Source organism: Barbus barbus (genome assembly GCF_936440315.1).
Source record: "Barbus barbus genome assembly, chromosome: 33".
Lineage (NCBI taxonomy): Eukaryota > Metazoa > Chordata > Actinopteri > Cypriniformes > Cyprinidae > Barbus > Barbus barbus.
Genome location: NC_136761.1, coordinates 20,738,438 through 20,759,863, shown reverse-complemented (window position 1 = coordinate 20,759,863; position 21,426 = coordinate 20,738,438). Strand labels below are relative to the sequence as shown.

Below are 21,426 nucleotides of genomic sequence, written 5' to 3'. Positions count from 1 at the left end.
GATTTAAAACATAAAAAGAATGGATTATAAGATTAAACCACATGGATTTTTTAAAGAAATACTTTTATTTAGCAAGGACACATTAAATTGAGCAAAAGTGGCCGTTACATTGTTACAAAAAATTTAATTAAATGCTGTTCTTTGGACGTTCTGTTCACTAAAGAATCCTGAAAAAATCATCATAGTTTCCACAAATATCTTAAGCAGCACAATGGTTTCAACAGATTTCAAAATATTAGTGTTTTACTGTATTTTCTGTTAAAAAAAAAAGCAGACTTAGTGAGAATAAGAGACTTTGTTGAAAAACCTTAAAAGATCTTACTGAACCCAAACTTTTAATTGGTAGGATAAAAAATTGGTACTAAATTTAAATCATATTTCAACATTCATAATCTGATTTATATTATAAAATGAAATCATTTTTTGAGTAGGCACTGGCGCCATGGCTTTTTTTTTGAAGAAAATGTGGACCTAATGGACTTTATTGTACATTTTATTCAGTTTGGCATCTTAGACCTGCCTGCCAATCACATTCCTCCTGACCTCAGCGGTGAGTTGAGATTTGGAAGCAGATGGATAACTCAAGCTAAGGCAAATACATTTAACGTAATCACTCTATGAGAAGAAAAGCCAGAGTGCATTCATTCAACTGTAATATTTTCAATTTCAGATTGATGGGTTTTTTAATCCAATGCTCTGTCTCTGCCTGGCTCATTCTCTCCCTTTCTCATTCCCAACGTACCTCTCTCTTTTTTGCATGATAGTAATGTGCTGACAGCCGGCTCTGCTGACTTTTAAATGCATTTACCTCGAGGCGTGTTCGCTAGCCTGTAACACACTTACATATCTCAGTGCTGAATGTGAAACAGAACAGACAAACACAGAAAAAGACCTGCGGTGCATTCTAATGTCCACCAGCCGCTGACACTGGAAGTCATATGAGCGTTTCACAGAGGAAATCTACTGAATGGGGCATTAAGATGGATCAAGATGAGCCTCTGTGACTCTTCGGGGAATAACATGAGTTTCTTCATTAAAGTCTTCTCACTACAGCCTTTATCTCCCACATGAATCTTGCGTATTGTTCATGATGTTCTGGAAATGAAGCTAATGTTGAAAAATTTGTCATGTAATATTGTAAAAGAGCTCTTTTATTAGCAAAGTACTCATCTGCTCTGTCACAAGGATGACCTTTTGAACTTGAATGAACTTGTGAATGAATATCTCAGTTATTTTTTACAAATGCACATGGTTAAGTGTAGTTTGAGAATTTTAAAATATCTTACTTTTCAGATTTTTAAAGAACCTTTTAATCACTTACATGTGAAAACATCGTTCACAAGGTAAAAAAAAAAGTCTAAAAAACCTTCTGAAGTAACATTAATGTCTTAGCTGTATAATCTTACTTCACTGTATGTCAGTGAATGTATAGTATATAGTCTCGTTTAATTTTGATGTTATCTCATTCCATAAAATTTATTTGTTAATTTTACAAATGTTGGTCTCATTTTATTTTAAAATATTTTTAATGTTTATTTTTTTTTAAAACAATTAAAAGCATTTTAAACAATAGTTAAACAAGTTCCCATATTTTGGTAATTACAAAGCTCATAGAAAATTAACAGAAAATAAAACTCCTCTATAATATTAAGTAGTTTGACCACCTGAGGTTGACGATTTTCACCATTTTCTGAAAGTTAAGCAACTTTCACAGACCATTTGTTGTAAAAGAAAAACAAAATCACTTCCTTATTTGGAAGAGTTTCAGGCCCTGTTTTGCACCCTATTCATGGAAAGTGCCGGCTGTTGGCCTATGTAACCTCTCCTCACCTGTGAGATACATCTCCTCTCCTTCTGTGAACATCATCTGACACCGGGCACAGCGAGCACAGGTGGGGTGGTAGTGCTTCCCTCCAGCCTGGATAGAGACAGACAGGGACAAACTGAACGATAAGAAAATGATGTAGGTTGCTCTAAAAGATTCTAAAACAACACGTACAGCACATAAACGCTCCACCTGTTAAACTCATTATCAAGAGCGCAGTAAACACAGTCAACATATACTTGTCTCAATAGTGTCCTCCATATTAAGCAACAGAGCACCCTTTCTTTATTGCTGTTTTAATACTGCTCAAGATTCATTTGAGCTCTACAGACGTTTAATGACTCTCTTGCTCACCGTACACACATTTAAAGCTTACGCAGATCCTTCAGTGCCAAGAATCAGTAATTGAGAGAATTGTTCCCCTGGGCCGGTTAAAAAAATATGAGCTCATTGATGGAACTGGAAAGAATGAACACTTTTTAAAAACATTTTCACTGTTTGTTTAGAGTTCTAGGAAAGGGGACAGATTAGAATAGAACAGAGATGTCCCCCAAGTGAATGGTGTAAAAATTATAATTAAAATGTATTATATTAAAATGTATTATAATTAAAATTATAAAACAGTTAATACTAGCCCTTCAATCTAGTGTAAGTCCAACAGTACTGGCACTTTTCACAGTTTGTATTCATGTTATTATACCAGTAGGTGGCAACAAGTGACTCTTTATAAGTGAGTCATTAGAATCAATCACTCAGATGATTCGTTCAAAAATACAGATTCATTCCGGAACTGAACAAAATGCGTTGATGAATGATTTCTTCAATTATTTAATCATTCAGTCAACTGGTTTAACAAAACATGCGATTTTCTTTATCATTGAGTCATTTGAATCATTCACTCAAATGAATTGTTCAAAAACCCTAATTGATCTGAATTGTACTATTTACATCAGAAGAACAAAGACAAACAAAATAACTGGCCATTATGTATCGAAAATGTAAGTTCTTAGACTAGTATGACAGTTGCTATTTATAGATAAACATCATGACACCAAATGTTGTCTCATTAGGAAGCCCTGAGAAGAAAAGGGCATATTGGAGAGCAGGTGGCGAAAGAAGGCCAGTTTATGAGCTAGAGACAGTGTATGCTGTCATTGCTCCAGGAATCAGCGAGCTGTCAGTTTCTAAGTGCTCAGAGGCATGTGGTATTACTAGGTGTCTCCCAGGGGGAATGAGTGCAAATCAAACAGGCAGATAAAGATAAATCAGACTGTGTCCCACTAGCTATAAATAACCTAACTTGATCGCTCGCTGGAACACGGAGCACTTCACACCAGCCACTCAGACTGATAAGAGCAAACAGAGCGACAGGAGTGTGCGAGTACACAATCTTACTCAAAAGTTTTTCAAATGTGTGTGTATTAGCATTAAGCTTCATCAGCTTTGGAACTCTCGGCTGGCTAATTATCTCCTTTCTTATTTATATGTAAACTACCTCCTCATGTTTCCCTTCCCCTGCGACCGTCACATTACTCAAAGTCTCTCACGTTCTCCGTTTCTCTCTCAAACTCCATGACTCCACAACCCTACTCAGGAGTGTCAGAAAATAGCAAGTCAACAAAAGAAAGGGTGCCAGGGGTACCAGCCAAAATAACCATTCTTGCTTATGAAGCGTCAAAGGCCAGAACATTAGGCTATTCCTCTGAAGGACGAGCCACTGGGGAGGAAAATTAGCTCTTCATTAGCTCAGTCACTCATTCTCTCAGTAACTTCCCACTAAAACAGTACTGGTAAAGGGTCTGAACGTTTAGCGCTCCATTTCAAACCACCTGTAATAAACTTCAACTACATTTTTTAATGCAAACATAAATAGCATTATATACACTATACAATAAATATATATTTTTGGAGGAAGACCGAGAAAAATAAATATCAGAAACAATAGTAACAGTGATAGTCCTCACTTGTTTATTCTCTCAAAGCGTTATCTTCTACTAGTTTCTCCAAGGTGTATTTTTTGCTGTCTGTTAACCATAAATGGTGAAAGCATTGTGAGAGAGAAAAGAGTGTGTATTTCTGAGGGAAGAGTGCTTCAAACGGTGGTTTTATTCCTCTGTCTGTCTGGGCTTCTTCATCCATCTCCTCATTCTTAGCCTTTGATCTTTTTATAACGGAGGCTTCCTGTCTGGCCTGCCTGATGGATCAATTCATGTTCTTTTCATGTATAACTCAATGAAATCAGTGTCTATTCAACAGAGTTCTGAGGTAATTCAGAGTCAATAGCAATCAAAGACGAGTCACTCGTTACAAAGAACTTCTACAGTACATGTGTAGTAATGAGCCAATTGCTCAAGTTCAATGTTCTCTACAGGGAGTCCACAAAGGTATTACAGGTGGTCTGTAGACATGAATGAAACTTTCATTACATTTCTAATGGATACCACTACACTATCATTCAAAAGTTTTGGGTCAGTAAGATTTTTTTTAGTAAAACTTTACTTAAAGTCATGCAATCTCATGAATAATTGTAACCACAGTAAATGCATAATGACACTGATCAATGAATTGTTACACTATGCATTTTAAATTCATTTATAACTATATACGACAAGATATAATGTATTACAACGCACATTATGAATAATTATAATGCATTATACACTCTATTAACCCTTTATAATGCATTATAAATAAATGCTTTAAGTAAAGTGTTACTGATTTTTTTTATGCTTTTTAAAGTCTCTTATTATTACGAATATTGAAAACAGTTGTGCTGCTTAATATTTGTGAAAACTCAACAGCAAGTTCAAAGGAACAGCAAGAATGACATTATAAATGATAATTTTGATGGATCCTTGCTAATTAAAAGTATTTATTTCTTAAATTGCATTGTAAGGTATAATATCTAACTTTTCTGTATTGGGGATTCCTGGCTGAGAGTCTGGGTTGGGGGGTCCATTGGACACTGGTCCTGTGGTGGGATGTAGACTCACCTCCAGCACACGTCCACTGATGTATCTGTCACATGTTTCACACTTTATTCCAAACTGGGCATGGTAGTCTGACTCACAGTAAGGAATGCCGTCTCTGCATGCAAATTAAGACTCACATGAATAAACACATTCTCATACTGTTACTAAAACTAAAATGCAGTTGCACAGGTTTCGCAAAACCAGAAAAACCATGATCTTTGTGACTATTATTATTATTATTATTATTATTGTCACAAAAGTTCACAACAGGAGCACCTGCTTATCAGTAAATCAAGTTTATATGCATATACATTACCGTTCAAAAACGTTTTAATGTCTTTGAAAGAAGTCTCTTATGCTCATCAATCCTGCATTTATTTGATCAAAAATACAATAAAAACAGTAACGTTGTGAAATCTTATCACAATTTAAATGAACTATTTTTACTAGTTTAATATTTTAATTTTTTTTAGCACCACTACTCAAAGTCTTTAGTGTCAAGACTTTTGAACGGTAGTGTATATACAGTGAGAGAGTATCCACACAAATTTCTGAATTGTATATTTCTCCACATATTTTATATCCATGTATACAAATGATACAAAGGGCTGTTACTGGAAGTAAATGTGTAAGATATTAGAGAAATTGTGATTAAATATTTATTAAATGAACAGAGTCAATCTGGTTTCAAACACAAGAAAGAGGCTGCTTTGTGCAACACAATGTGTGGCTGAAAGAAAGCTCACTTGCTGATGTACTCTCCCGTCAGGACCAGGCCGCAGATCTGACACCTGAAGCAGCTGACGTGCCACTGTTTCTCTAACGCCAGCAGAGATTGACCCTGTTTGATCTCCTCCTTACAACCTGCACATTCTAAAAAGAGCCATAAGGAAGAGAAGAGAGGTTATATAATGGACTTAAGGTTCAAAAGTCTTTCCTGTGTCCAGTCGGCCTTGACAGGTTAATAAAACAACACATGAAATACAAATCAATAAAATGGTATTAAGGTTAAGTTAGCAGAAATACACACACACATTATTGAGCTGTGTAGGCAGGGTAGGCCAGCATATGATATATGCTGGCAAAAATGGTAACCTAAGTAATGAAATAATTTAAAACCCGAATTCCAGAAATGTTGGGACTTTTTTTTAAATTTGAATAAAATGAAAATTAAAAGACTTTCAAATCACATGAGCCAATATTTTATTCACAATAGAACATAAAGGACATAATTGTTTAAACGGAGAACTTTTACACTTTTATCCACTAAATGAGCTCATTTCAAATTTGATGCCTGCTACAGGTCTCAAAAAAGTTGGCACAGGGGAATACTTCCAGAAACCACTGTCGGTAAACACAATCTGCCGTGCCATCTGCAGATGCCAGCTATGTGAACTGCAGAAGCCATATGTGAACATGGAAGAGCATTTAAAGCTCATTTAAAATGGACTGTTTCATAGTAGAAAAGTGTTCTATGGTCAGATGAGTTCAAAAATTATTTTTGTTTTCATTTTATTCAAATTTAAAAAACATCCCAACATTTCCGGAATTCGGGTTGTAAGATTCATTAGTCTATTATGTTGACTTAATTGTAATAAAAAGAAAACTAACTAATATAATTTCCATCTTCAAAAAACTTAAAAATATATATTTTATATAGTATATAATGGGAAAGACTGCATAGCAAAAATGACCCAGACATGTTCAGACTCCCTACATTTGTTCAACCAAAGAGCAAACATAGACACAGAGCTCAGATGCTCTTCACCTCTGGCCTTTATAAAAACATCACAGCATTTTGCCTCTGTTTACTCATACGCTTCACACACCGTAATCTGTTGAACAGGGGTCTGTCCTCTGCCCTCAGAGACATACAAGTCAATACCATAGCATTGTGAGAGCCATATGGAGGTTTTTAGCTCACAAGCCTTTGAAAAAATATATACTTTATATATATATATATATATATATATATATACACATACACACAGCAGACTACTGAAAACACCCAAGAGATGGAGAAATATGAACATCCAAACACACTCTCACACACAGAAGAAAAAAAAAACACTTTTGAGTGTCAGATTTGTGAAATACTTACATATGATTTACTATCTAGCCTCTACACAAAGACACACATGTGGACCACATGTTATGCAAACGAATAAGAAAATGTTTAAATTGAGGAATGGGACTTACGACTGGGCCCGTGGATTTTGATTGGCTCATTGGAATTAACCATCTTGAGGGAACACTGCTGACAGACACATTCTTTACCACTGAACGTCACTCTGTCCCCAATTGGAAAAGGTTTTCTAGAGAGGGAAAGACAGGCAGACAGATAGACAACATGTAATTAAACTTAGCACACATGCATAAGTAAACCAAAGCCTAAAATTAGTCAAAATAAAAAATGATCCACTCAAATAAATAATAATGCTTACAGAGAAGACTAAATTACATGGTAGAGAAAACTGTTGGCAGGTCCTCACAATGAAGGCAATCCTGACCTACACACACTAAACTAAATATCTAATATCATTGAGGTTTTGGTTTTTTTAAATTGTATTATTACTGTTTTTACTGTATTTTGATCAAATTAATCATGGTGAGCATAAAAGATTTTTTGAAAAACATTTAAAAAAATCTTACTGACCCCAAATGTTTGTAATGAAAAATCTGTATGTTAACTGATGAGTATGGTAATGGGAGCCAAACGTATAAGGATTTAACTCAAGGCACAACAGCTGGAGTTCTGTGAGAGGAGGCCCGACAGTGTTCAAGTAACATTTAACCCCAAATAGAGTTGAGGAAGGCCGCATTGCCCACAATCATTAAACACAGACCAGAGGCATACTCTAATGATGGCCCAGCTCTACCTAAGCAAAGCTTCCCTTCAGACACTCTGACAATAAACACACACACACCTGAAATAACGACACAAAGTGACCCACATCACATAATGACTTGACATTTTTGAGTGATGTGGATAATAAGGGCCAAGGTGGACCAGGTGGACCAGGTGGGATCTCTCTTCATATTAGCCTAGTTGTGCTGGAACAACATAGCTTTTCAACCTGGACCTGCATGGAAATTCATTGTAGCTGGTCTTTAGGCTGTTCCTCACCATTACTGTCAAATCCTGTACCAAAGGCCATGTGTTTATGTAGATAAATGTATGTCTCTTCAGCACACATGCTTACATGTCTCATGACAGCTTGTGTAATCCATTGTCTCCACAGCACTGCTTTATCTTCTAAGTAATCAGCATGACTGGAAGCTTCTACACCAGAGACAAATCCTATTACAGTAGTCTATTCCTCTACTAATGCAGCAATTATAAAACAATCCATTTACATTGACCCATGACCTTAGAGGAGCACCGGCTCTGCCACTTTACAAGATTACAGAATGGGTCCTTTAAAAACAGATCATGTATTATTTCTGTCACTGTTAATATTGATCAGTTTTAACTTAGAAAGGACATTTATAGATAAATGTCACAGTTTTGCACATAAACACACGCCAACACACTATTCACTGGGCTATGTGAAGTATGGCATGACAAAATCCTCGACAACTGAGACCACACATAAAGATGTTTTTGAAATCGAGAGTGAAGGATGACAGGGTAAGTGGGCAGACAACAGAAGCACTTACAAAGCCTGTGTCAGACACATGGGTGGAATCATTTCTGGAATAGTTTCTCCAGTGTTTCAGTATAGCTGGTGCCAATGAGAGCAGGATCTCTGGATCGAATATTACTTTATCATATCCTTTATTCTGTCTTTCTCTCTGTGTATTATTCCTCCTCTTTCACACAACCTACTTTATTCTATATGTGAAAACTGTATGGGCTTCCTCATGAGGCTCTCTGCGTGTCTTTCCATGCAGTCTTTGCGTGACCTTGGCATTACCGCCACATCACACTCCCTCCAGACACACACAGCATTGTCAGCTTTTCCTGCTCTTTAAAAATTTACAGTTTTCTTGTTTTGCTGCGTTTATTCTGTCCACGAACACAATCTTGCAACTCTTTCAGGACATCGAAATTAGCCTGTGCCATCTACTTTAAGAAATTTCTTTAAAAATTCTTACAAAATTGCACAAAATAGTGTCTTAATATCTTTTGTACCGATAACAAGAAAAACAAAACACAACAACAACAAAACAAATAAGACATTTAAATAAGGAAGAAATTGTTTAGGATCATATCTTTTTTTCAGACAACATATATTGACTTGTCAGCTTGCCATTTTATGTTTGTATATATATATATATATATATATATATATATATATATATATGCACACAGGCACACACACATTTTTGACTGCTAATATACTACATTTATACATATTTAATACATATAACTTTATTTATACAACTTTTTTTTACATTTTGGCAATTAAATATATCATAATATAAAATAACTGCATCTTGAATTTTTTGCAGCCTAAATAAATAAAGCTCTTCATCTCAGTAAAAAAAAAAAACAGTTCCTCAAAATATAAATTAAAGGTCCAGACTACTGTATAGAAATATTTTAATATATAAGTTTTACCATCATCAAAGCAAACATAATATATTCCTAAGGGCTGTAAAGTGCTTTATGAATAATCACTGACAGTGCTACTGGGATGATAGCCCACTAAAACTAGAGCATGGTCTCCACACAGATGGTCTAAATATTAAATGTAACATAATCTAGCTCCTGTTGACTGTTTTCTTCTTGGTCAGGCTGATAAATGTTTAGGTTACTCTTGCCAAGAGCATCCCTTTGGGCCATTTAGTAGCCCAGCAATGCAGTCCAACAAAGCAATCCCAGTCCTCCATGAAAATGCCTTTTCCTACCCACATAAATTCATCAAGCGCTATCTCTCTTTCGGAGTAGTAATGAACTAAAGGAAGAGGGGCAACTTATTTAGTGGAACTAATTTCCTTTAGATCAGAGCAGAGCAAACACACTGTAATTACAAATGGGATATAACAGAGACACATTAGCAGCTAAACTCACAGCACCACAGTCCAGTAAAGTGTCCACACAAGCTTAACAAAAAGAGAGAAAAAGCACATGAGAGAAGAGAGTGCAGAGGTAATGTAAAAAAAAAAGTAGCCTGCCAATGTGAATACTAAAGTAGTAAATGTAGAAAATATCCAATTGCATTAAACCCATTTTTTACTACAAAAAAAAAAATAGGATTCAAATAACAGTGTTTCAGTGTTGGGCAGACAGATAATGTGTCCCTGCAGGGATATCTTACAGTACCTCTCATTTTCTTGCTTGTCAGTCTGAAAATAAGTCACATATAAAAGACAAGAGATGGTGTTTTCCACCTCCGCCTTAGACTGAAAGGAGCAAATGAAGAAGTTAGAGGCAGATATTCACCTCTAGCCTCAGCAGCTTCTCCATTTACACTTTTCTTCCCTTCTCTGCTTACTTTCTGGGCATTATTGCATATTTTGAGCTCCAAACCTCAGCTTTCTTCCGCCTTGACTCATGTTACAATATCCTGCTCAGTTCTGCATTGATCGTTCTTTCTCCACTTGTGGTATTATACTTTCTAGGGCAATTAGAAGAGAAGAGAAGAGAAGAGAAGAGAAGAGAAGAGAAGAGAAGAGAAGAGAAGAGAAGAGAAGAGAAGAGAAGAGAAGAGAAGAGAAGAGAAGAGAAGAGAAGAGAAGAGAAGAGAAGAGAAGAGAAGAGAAGAGGATGCCTACACACAGGGTCCAAAATAAACAGCCGTCAAGCGGCAAATTCAAGTAAAAATTGGTTGTGACGAGTACATTAAAGTTATAAAATGAAACATAATGTGTGCAATAAATCACAAGAACTATAGTTTACACTTGCTGTTTTACTATCTGAACTAAGTAACATGAGTAAATCAAATTAAAGACATAAAAATGATCTGCTAAAGATAAAACATCAAAATAATTTGTCTTCATATTTTTGGTATCTATTTTGTATTATGAAAACAATATTTTTATATTTATATTTACATCTTTATTCATATGATATAGCATATACCAGTTTAAGGCTGGTAAGACTTTATGGTAAGTACATTTTCTCTCAATTTTAGCCGGGTAATTACATTTTATAAGTAATTTGTTTAAAAAAAAGTTAATTTTAGGCATATGGGTGGACATCAACCCTGACAGTGTTTGTCTGCAGAAGATGTTATTTATAAAACACTGCCCTACCTGCCCTGCTTTAAGGTCAGGACTGATAAGAGGGAATGTGGCACAAGAAGTCAGAGTTTACTTTTGCCTTCCCATTTTCTACATGTGGTCCATCAAATCCTTTAAATTCAGTTAAACTGAAGATATTCTTTAAGCCAAAACCTTTTCATATATCACAGACAGTGAATGTCTTTCAAAGAAAATTATATAAATATCAGCAGTCTTGGAACTATCAAATTAGAAGACTGGAACTAACTGTAGTATAATTGCTTACTATATAGATGAGTGGGGGAGCATATAGCTGTCAGGAAGTGAATTAATGAGATTCAGTCATCAGCACATTAGTAAATGAGCATCATTTACCAGCATCCCACCAGCACTCCCTCACGTTTAATCTGTCTGATGGGTCTATTTCCATGACACTTTAGTAGTTTTGTATAGAGGCTCACCTGCACACACTGCACACGAAACACTGTGGATGATATGTGCGGCCCAGTGCAGAGACCACCTCCCCTGAGATAAAGTCCCCGCAGCTGTCACACTTTGTGCCATACAGGCGCTGGTAGTCTGCTGTGCAGATGTACTCGCCACTCTTCTGGAAGAATCCGGAATGTGCCAAATCACAGCCACACACTGGCAGAAATACACAGAGAGAGGAAGAGAAATCAACATGAGATCATTTTGCCATTTTAATTATAGTACAGGAAATGACAGGGAGGGCAATACAGAGGGTAATGAGGATAATACAGAGCAACGCTATGATAGTCAACTAAAACTAAAACCATAAGTTTTTCTTACTTTAAATAAAATAAACTTTAACTAAAATTAAATAAATTATTGAAATAAAAATAAGCTTATTTTATTTAAGCTACAGTAGTTGACAATTTGACAAAACAAAATTTGTCATTTTTATTTAGTTTACCTAGATGTACTAAAATAACTAAATCTGAAACTGAAATAAAATGTTAACAAAAACCATATATACATATTTTAAAAAGCATTATTAAAAACACTTAAAAAATGAAAACAGAACATTTTCACAAGGAAAAGAATTGTTAAGTCTACTAATATTAAAGCAAACAACCTCTAAAAATCACACCCCACATAAATTAGATCCAGCAAGATGGTCATGGAATGAGGATCTGCTTGGCTTCCTGCAGTACTGAAAAGTAATCTGAGGATAATTCTATTAGAACAAAAGAGGAAAAGCACTGCCTGAGCATTTTATTTCAGCTGGGCCTATAAAGTGTGACAGCAACAAACATCAAACACACCACAAAGCAATATGGCAATGCCTTTAGCTTCCTCAGATTCATGGCCACACTGGAAATCTGGGATTTGAAATTGAAGACAATTTTAAAAATATTTGTTTAGGATTATTTTGAAAAAAAAAAAATAGAACAAAGAAAGCCATGATATAAAACAAACCAGAAAAATACAAGATTCTATTTGTAGCTCTCTAATCAAATAAGCACATTTGTGACACTGATCACGTGACCTTTGTACAGATGGTCAGATGTTCTTACTTCCACTGAAGATCAAGACGCTGAGTTGATCATCAGGTTTTACACTAACTTCTAAAGTTCATGCAGCTCAAGTTGCTGTCATTAAAGCAAATGGAGGACAAAGTACTGCATTCTGAAATGTATGTACATTTTAGTTGAAGTTTCAATACAGTTGTTGTTTGATTGCTGATTATATCATTTGTAATGAAAAACTGAATTCAATTAGACACAGGCAAAAACAATTGCCTGCAAAAAAAAAAAATCACTCATTGTCTATCAAGGCACAAATGTGGAGGTGACCCAAAGCACAAAGTGAGAGAGAGCATTGATTGCATAATCTGAACTAAAGATGGCTTGGGTGCTTGCTGATGTACTCACTTACAGGAAGTGCTTTAAGAGAAGCAGTGTGAAAATTATGAGACAACAGCCACACAGGTTCTCCAACCTAATTACAAACTATAGACTGCACATGTACTGTAATGTCTTCCATGGGGTAGCATGGACTGATAAACAGGGATCATGACAGTAAAAGAACATTGATTAGGTTACGCAGTAGGACAGTAAACATTCTGCAGTAAACAAAAAAGGTGCTGGCATCATTATTACAACTAATTAAATCTATTAAACTCAAACTGAAGCTATAAATCTTTTACAATGTAAGGATTTTCATGCCTCCCAGAGGCTTCCTTTTAGGTTTTCCTTACAAAAGCCGGCCGCCGGCCGCCGCTGACTCCAGCCCTAGTTCCCGTGGATCTGGTCCACACATCACGGCCAGGAGTGCCGTTTTTAAGTCTTGTTGTGCCCACAGGAATTGAAATCATGAAATCAGACATTTTAATCATGTCATGTCGGTCGGTCTTGTCCACGGAGACTCATCTGGCGTGATAATATCAGATGACAATACTGAATGATTAAGGCCATTTAAGCCACGAGGGGAAGTCGTGGCCTAATGGTTAGAGAGTCGGACTCGTAATCGAAAGGTTGCGGGTTCGAGTCCCCGGCCGGCAGGGATTGTAGGTGGGGGGAGGGAATGTCCAGCGCTCTCTCCACCCTCAATACCACGACTGAGGTGCCCTTGAGCAAGGCACCGAACCCCCAATTGCTCCCCGGGCGCTGCAGCATGGCTGCCCACTGCTACGGGTGTGTGTTCACGGTGTGTGTGTGTGTGTGTGTGTGCATTTGTTCACTACTCACTGCTGTGTGTGTGCACTTGGATGGGTTAAACGCAGAGCACCAATTTCGAGTATGGGTCACCATACTTGACAATACGTCACGACTTTCACTTTTTTTTCATGATTACCATATTCATATATCATGGCATTTACGTGAAACTTCAAAAAAAAAAAAAAAAAAAAAAAAAAAAAAAGTATGAAATTATGGTATATGTTAAAAACACTATGACAATACAATTTTGTTCTTATAGACACATATTAGGTGAGATTACCTTTGGTTTTAAGCCTCTTATATTGTGAAAGATATATGTAACTCTTTAGCAAACTGAACCCCGGGTGAGATGTGACACTGCTGCATGCAGCATGACCATTTCAGCATGCATGCCAGAGATTTCCCTGATCTCAGCAGGAATCATATGGCATAACGTTACTACATTATACACACACGTGTGCACACACACACACACACACACACACACACACACGCACAGTCTTCCCAGCCCTTAGCATCCATCATCCTTGCAATGACGGCTGTTATTGGCTCGTGGAATTGGCAATGATTGCCTTTTGCAAAATGCGTCACTGTACTGTAAATCATTAATTCAAAGTCAAGCATCCTCCTAAGTCATTTGCATGTCCTGAGTTCTAAGGAGAAAGGAAAGAAATAAGTACTTCTGCTGAGAAACTCAGAAAGGCCATTAGGAGAAATAACGGTAAATTAGGGGATAAAATCCGATGCTCGCTGATCATGATAACACCTCTGTGATTCTCATTGGTTGGCTTCTGACTGAAAGAAACCATAAGAATGCAGGAGTAAAAAGAAAGGTCTCAGAGCGCTCATCTGTCCTGATGCTATCACAATGTCATTGAACTGCTGCTGTGACTATGAATAGCTGCTCTGGGCAATATATCAAAAATTCACAAAATATTTGCAATGATTTTGCTGGTAATATAACATTTTAATGCATTTTCCACATGGACATTAATTTTCCTAAAAACCGTGTCATTAAACCCTTCATGACCCTTCCTTTGTCGTGTGAGTATGTCAGCATTAAGACCTTAATGTCTTAATGTCTCTGATTTAAACTTAAGTGACAAAAAGAGTTTTAGATTTGGTCACTGATTCAGTTCAAATTTTCAAAAAAATCAATGAAAATTCCAGAAATGTAATGACAACCTTAATTCTATAAACAAATATGGGAATCAAGGCAAAATGAAAGAATAAAAGAGGCCAAGAGACTTATCAGAAAAGTTATATTGCCAGTAGGCACTAAAACTGCTGTGAAATCTTCACTGTGGGCCAGCAGCTTCAACAGAACTGGGATTTCTACAGAAATCTGGAGTCTTTGGCAGTGTAACCACATGTGCAGGGAAATTATAGCCCTGTTGTGAATGTCTGTGTGTAAGATAGACACTGTGCCAGGCAGCTGCATTTCAGACAACCACAAAACAATGGCATGTTGCTTCAAATGGCCCAACTGGATTGAAACCCTGCAATAAAAGAGAAAACTCTAGAGCACATGACATTTGAAGCTTAATGGGAAATTAAAAAAAAAAAGGCCTTTTCAACTCAAATAACTTCCAGAGACAGACAGTATTAACATTTCTGCATCAAAAATACAAAAAAGCAGGAACTGTAATACCAAATTCATGACACATAAAACAAACACTAGGCCTATAAAGCAGTCAGAAACAAACAAATAAGAGACAGCAGAAACACAAAGTTCTTTCTCATTTGGGAAGTTGCTATGTCAAGCTATAGTTAAATCTTTGAAATAGTAGTTCACTACAAGCAACCCCCAAAAGTACCTAAATACACTGAAGCTACTAAAGCACAATATGTTTTAACCCTTGTGCTGTGCTGAAAATCCTTAACCTAATTTGGTAAAAAATTACCAGCCTTTTAAAAATTGCTTGTGAATCACTTTCACAAGATTTTCTTTCAATTAGCACAAGTTTTTAATAATTTTTTGGGGGGAACTGATTCCTCACTGATCTTAGCTTATGCACCTCAGTTTTTAGTAAAAAAAAAAAAAAACTGAGGTGCAAAAACAGGTGCTTAAGCTCAGATCAACAAGGCCTACGATTAATCAATTCCAGGAACACCACAAGAACTGTAACAAGGCCAGAAATTTGGGAGGAAGTTGTTATACCCTCTGTTAACAAAGTAACTAACTTTTAGTCTAATGGGATAACATTAACTAACAAAAAGAAAATCCTCTCTGTATAAAAATGGCCAGAACACTATTTGATTTATATCACAATTCATTTATAAATTAACCTCCACTAAAACAAAGAGGATTTTTATAAGAATGAACATTGCTCTCAGGAGTAGGACGACAGCCTCAAAGGTATTTTTTTCAATATAAAAATATATAAACAGAATAATACAGTTAAGTTAGAAGGATACCGATGGTACTTTTCTCTAATTGTCTCCATTTCAAGCACAATATGTGCTACTTCTGACCTGACTGTCAGAGAATTGCTGCTGTTTAGTGAAATGAGGACTCATTATCCCATCTATGATGCTGTTGGCTAGGGATGTAACGATTACCGGTTTGACGATAAATCATGATAAAATTCCCCGCGGTTAGTATTACCGTTTCATATTTTAATTATCATTAAAACCGTATTCGATTACCGTGATTTAAACAACTCGCGATAAATAAATACTGTCCGGCATAAAGCAGTTTTCAGTAACAGTCTCACGTGCGCACAGCAGCACAGTAGTTTCGTTCTGAGTGAAAATAGGGCGGAAAAGCTGGGAGGTTTTAAAAGAGTGCTAAGGGAATTATACAAATTAATATATCAATGAATTAATTATATGAATGTACCTCTGAAGGTTCGGACTGTCTTCAGAAACGATTTGATGGCATTTTGTTCTCATCTTCGCTCCATGTAATACCTAAAGGAAGTGTTCGCGGAGTTCACAGGAATCAGCTGTAATTCAGCTTTTCCGTATAAAGCGCCACCTGCTGCCAGAGAGTGGATTTACAGACACTTATTTACATTCAGTCTGTGTGCAGTTTCTGTCTGGCCAAAAAATTGACCAAATTTGCATGACCTGCTGTAAATTTTAACCGGTTGATGAAAAACAAACTTATGTACATTTAAACAATTCAGATATGCTATATAGAATTATTTATGGAGCAGATAAAATACATATAATCATTTATTAATTATCATTTTAATTTAACCCTTTTCTTTAAAGGCTGAAATGTGTGGTCTACCTTTATGTTAAACTTTTTCAAAGCTTTATTTGAACATTTACATTATTTATTTGAACATGCTATTAAACTGGTGTCAGTCAAGTTGTCATTTAAAATCCAGACCTCATTGGTAATGTTATTGTTTTAGTGATTATGCAAACAAAAAGTCATTTTATTTGCTGTTTGTTGATTTTTAAGTATGAAACTTGGTGAAGTGATTTATGTTTCGGTACTTTTTGAACATCTCCAGCACATTTTAACAATACCGTGATAATACTGATAACCGTGATAATTTTGGTCACTATAATCGTGATGAGAAATTTTCATACCGTTACATCCCTACTGTTGGCTCATGGAGTTCCCAAACCGACAGCTCTTCACTAAGATATAGCAAACAGACATGCACGCTGGGCCACGTGCGTAAGACAGCACGAATGGAGACCCAGAGGGCCCGTGCTTTGTTCTGGAGCCGTGCCTATTTCCTGTATCCCTGACCACAAGGCAATAATCCTGATCTCAACTGGAAGGATGGAGACGATGGAGCTCTTCGAGGCTCAGTATGAACAATATAAACAGAGGCCTTTTAGAAAGAGATGAACCGGTCACTGCTGGTCCCTGCAGAGGCACTGAAAGGCCAGATAGAATAATGGCGTTTTTGTGAATATTTGTATTGCACTATGAGAACACATTCACAGAGACCTTCTTAAATATATTTCTGTATCAATGGATTGATTCAGTGGTGGAATGCAAGAACAAAGCATCTACGCCATTTATATAAAAAAGAGAAATTAAAAATACAGATGTGTCCCGAAGTGAGGATTTTTTTTTTTTTTAATCTCACAATGAAAGAATGAGCTAAAAAAACACAACAAAACTAAAATTAAGCTGATGCATTTATGATTGACTGAAATGGATTGATCAGACGAATCTAACTGCTTTTTAAATAGACTGGTCGAGCAATTAGTGAAGAACATTTCAGTTCTGATAAAAGGCGCTCAGAACAGCAGTTCATTGGCTGAGAGATTGTTGGGAGGGACGTCCTCTTTCACAGTTGCCATAGGAAACCTAAACCTTCCACGGTTGCCCTAGAGACAGCAGGGTCCCATACAAAACGCCTGAGGTGTGAGACTGCTTATTTGTGTGGCTGTCCGAGTCACTTTTAGACAACATGTAAAGCATCTTCCTGTCATGTGGAAGGCATGACTGATGTTGATTTTAATAGTAAAGTCTATATCTACTTGGTGTCGTGTGGCTTCCTTCAAGTTGTCTTCAGGATCCTGTTCTGAGGTAGGGTGTGTCTGGTGAAAATTCACTAGGGGGTTTGATGGCTTGGAGGAACTTCTGTGCATGTTTAAATTAGGAGCACATGGAGAGACAGTTTAGCGCTCCTAAAAAACAGCTTTACTTAAAACTGTGTGTTACTGAATGCTCACTTATTCAGATGATATTTGAGAGTTAAAAATAAATAGAAAGTAGAATAGTTAAATTAATAAATTTAAATAATAAAAAATTGAAGAGAAAAAAGTTTGATCTTTTTAGGGAGTTATGACAAATGCAATACAAATAAGTGTGAGTTTAATTGAAAGTATTTAATTGATTATTTTTCCCTTCCATATAATATCTCTATCAGAACAGATATTTTTCAATTGTTTAGGCAACATGTTTATCTTCATAATATTACAGTGTGTCTTAAAATAGCTGGTTATCATATTAAAGTGTACTTTAAACCCTGCTTTAAATCACAATGTTATTAAAATAAAGGGAAAATTTCTCAGCAGAACTGACACATTTGCTTGTTTCAAGCTATAGTTCTGGGAAGGTCATTCATATAGAAGCTGTTTCTGAGTCTCATCCTCTCTCTCTCTTTTATTCTCTGTGTTGAGGCATTTGCCACTCAGAACTGTGGTCATTAAAACAGAACTGATTAAGGACCAGCGGGAGGGATGGCTGATTATGTATTTATCAGCAGCCAACAGATGCAATTAAAATTCCCTTCTTCAGGACTTTCCAGTACCCCCAGAACCTTCAATACACTCCTCTTGCCCCTTCTCCTCATGCTTCATCCCTCCACACTTTTGTTTCTAAGATTTTCTTTTTATCGCATCTAGTGTTACAATTATATTTTTATCATCTTTATTTCCTCAGCACATGATGAGGTGAGTCAGAGAGACAGGTAGATTTCTCTTTCTCTGTCTCAATCTTTTTACTGAAAGAAACATATTATATGTAAGTACACTTTCTAAAAATATTGATACATTCAAAATGTAATTTAAACCTGATAATACATGCTATAGAAAAAAATTAAGAAAAATAATCATGCATCTAAAAAAATGCTGTTGTCATTAAATTGCATTTTTCCATTAAACTTTTTTCTCAAATTGTTATGCTGATGAATAATTTTCAAATTAAAAAAATGATTAAATTAGATAAATGGTCTCAGACTGTTGGACCATGTGAGTATTTAAATATACTTATAAAACAGTGGTCTATACTGTACTATTACACTACATTGTCATCAGCTATTTTAACATCAATTTATGATTGTACCAGTAATGGCTTTGGAGATGATGCTCTATGTTTCACAGCACAGCATGTGGCTCTGTATGACAACGGTTCCCTTGTCTTCCTGCCCACACCTGTCTGTGCCTCTTTCTACCTACCACGTCACTTCTCTTCTACCTTGCTGGTGCTAATAGGAAACTCATCAACTGTAATTAATGTGCTATTTTGAATGAATGAAAGATGGAGTGAGAGTTTAGTGAGAGAAGAGGAAGCGATTAGTCCCCTCAGGGCCCTACACGGCCCTCCACTGAGCAACCAGATGGTCTTTTGTGGAGTCAGTGAGTAACAGCAAGAAATCAAGGGAATGACAACAAAGAAATTATATGCATATGTTGAGACAGATAAATAAATCTAAGGGACTGAGGTTTCTTAGGCATTTCCCCTTAAGTACTTATCCTCTGTAGTCTATCTAGGGCATAATTTAATATTCTCAAGCATAAGTAAAAATGCAGTAAAAACTGACAACACTGCACCCACTAAGACTCCACATTTTTGTTATTTACTTATTCTTTATCTACATTTGTTTTTATTCTGCTCATAAAGAATCTGTCATGCACACACACACACACAAAAAAGCTGTCACTGCTATTAAAATATTTATATTAAAATATATACATTTTAAATATCATTTTTAAATTCTAATTTAAATCTTATTAAATATAAAAAATGTTATATTTAATATAAATGTTAACAAATACATAAGTAAAAATGATATTCTTTTTATAGTATTATCTATTGTATAGTATAGTACAGTATATAGTATACAGTCTTCTATTATTTTACATAATTTCTAGTAATATATAAATATTATATAAAAAGGGCTATTTTGCTATTTTAACTTAAAACAGAAATTTTACTCTGCAAAAACAAAGGCTATCGCATACTATCAAATATTAAAAATCCACATCGCCGCAATTAGTATAGTATCTCAACACTCACATTTTGTGACGTCCTGCTTCCTGTTAAACCTCTAAACTTGATTTAAACAGACAGATATAATGTTTCAGCAGGTCTCGCTCTGTTTCTGTCTCCCTCCAAGGCTGTGCCTCTCCTACAGCTGCTTTCATTAACCTACTAACCTCTCTGAAAAATGCCTAATGATGCAGGAACCCTTCAGGTATAAGACAGGCAATATTCATTCCTTCAATCCAAGATTAACCTCTCTGTTTTGAGCTCTTTTAGTCTACACTGATTTAGACTAAATGCTTCCCTGACATGAGCAATTCGCCAATTACAAAGTCAAATCTATATTATTCAAAGTGCATAATCATTTATTCAAAATCAATATAGATGGCCCATATTCCAGTCTGGGGTTTTGACATGAATTAGGCTAATCCATGACACCTTATCTACATCCTCATAGGGAATTCGGTCTCTAATACTGCCACTGTCTTTTCATCTGTGGGAGAATGTCTCCCCAGCAACTATAGCATGGGCTTAATGATTGGACGGGCATATGTTGCCATAGTTACGAGAAGCTCCCAACCTGCTCCGTCTTCCTCCTCTAGCGGCTGACAACTCAGGAAAAGAGCGGCACCCAACACATACAGCAACTGACCCTTTTATTGACTCCATCACAGCCGCTTTATGAAGTAGTCTGATGTTCAGGGTACCTGACATTTGACGTCTGGTAAAACAAACAAACAAACAATGCCTGACAGACAAACAATTGTTTGTTTGCTTTACTCTCCGAAGAGTTCAAGAATTTCTAGTTTTATGGATCAACAGCCAAAGAATATGATTAAATCTATATGCAAAACACCAATTGTTAGAGTTTGGTTTATTTTGCCAAACATTTGAAAGTTGTATTTATCTGTATGTGTATATATTGAGCGCAGCGTTAGTTCTGGCAGGTCATGTTAGTCAAGCTCGTGTCAGCTGACTCTCAGCTGATCCCCATCTACCTATAGGAATACGACACCTATCTAAGCATCCATATATAAGGTCGTCAGTATTATCAGCATTATTCGCATTGCTCAATAGCTAATTACCCTCCTCCAT

The 21,426-nt window shown here is 36.1% G+C and overlaps 1 protein-coding gene across 3 annotated transcripts in view; it reads right to left on the bottom strand.

The window, feature by feature from the left end:
* LOC306852974 (actin-binding LIM protein 3-like) overlaps window positions 1-21,426 on the bottom strand; it is a 58,038-nt gene that overhangs the window by 20,056 nt on the left and 16,556 nt on the right. For all 3 annotated transcript variants that reach the window (XR_013782685.1, XR_013782686.1, XM_079390111.1), the window contains exons 3-7: window positions 11,427-11,610; window positions 6,997-7,112; window positions 5,544-5,670; window positions 4,819-4,912; window positions 1,831-1,918 (exon numbers count right to left, since the gene is read on the bottom strand). Coding sequence is in view for 1 of the 3 variants with exons in the window: in XM_079390111.1 (XP_079246237.1) it covers window positions 1,831-1,918; window positions 4,819-4,912; window positions 5,544-5,670; window positions 6,997-7,112; window positions 11,427-11,610 (609 nt within the window). In the remaining 2 variants the exon portion in view is untranslated. The remainder of the gene's footprint in view (window positions 1-1,830; window positions 1,919-4,818; window positions 4,913-5,543; window positions 5,671-6,996; window positions 7,113-11,426; window positions 11,611-21,426) is intronic.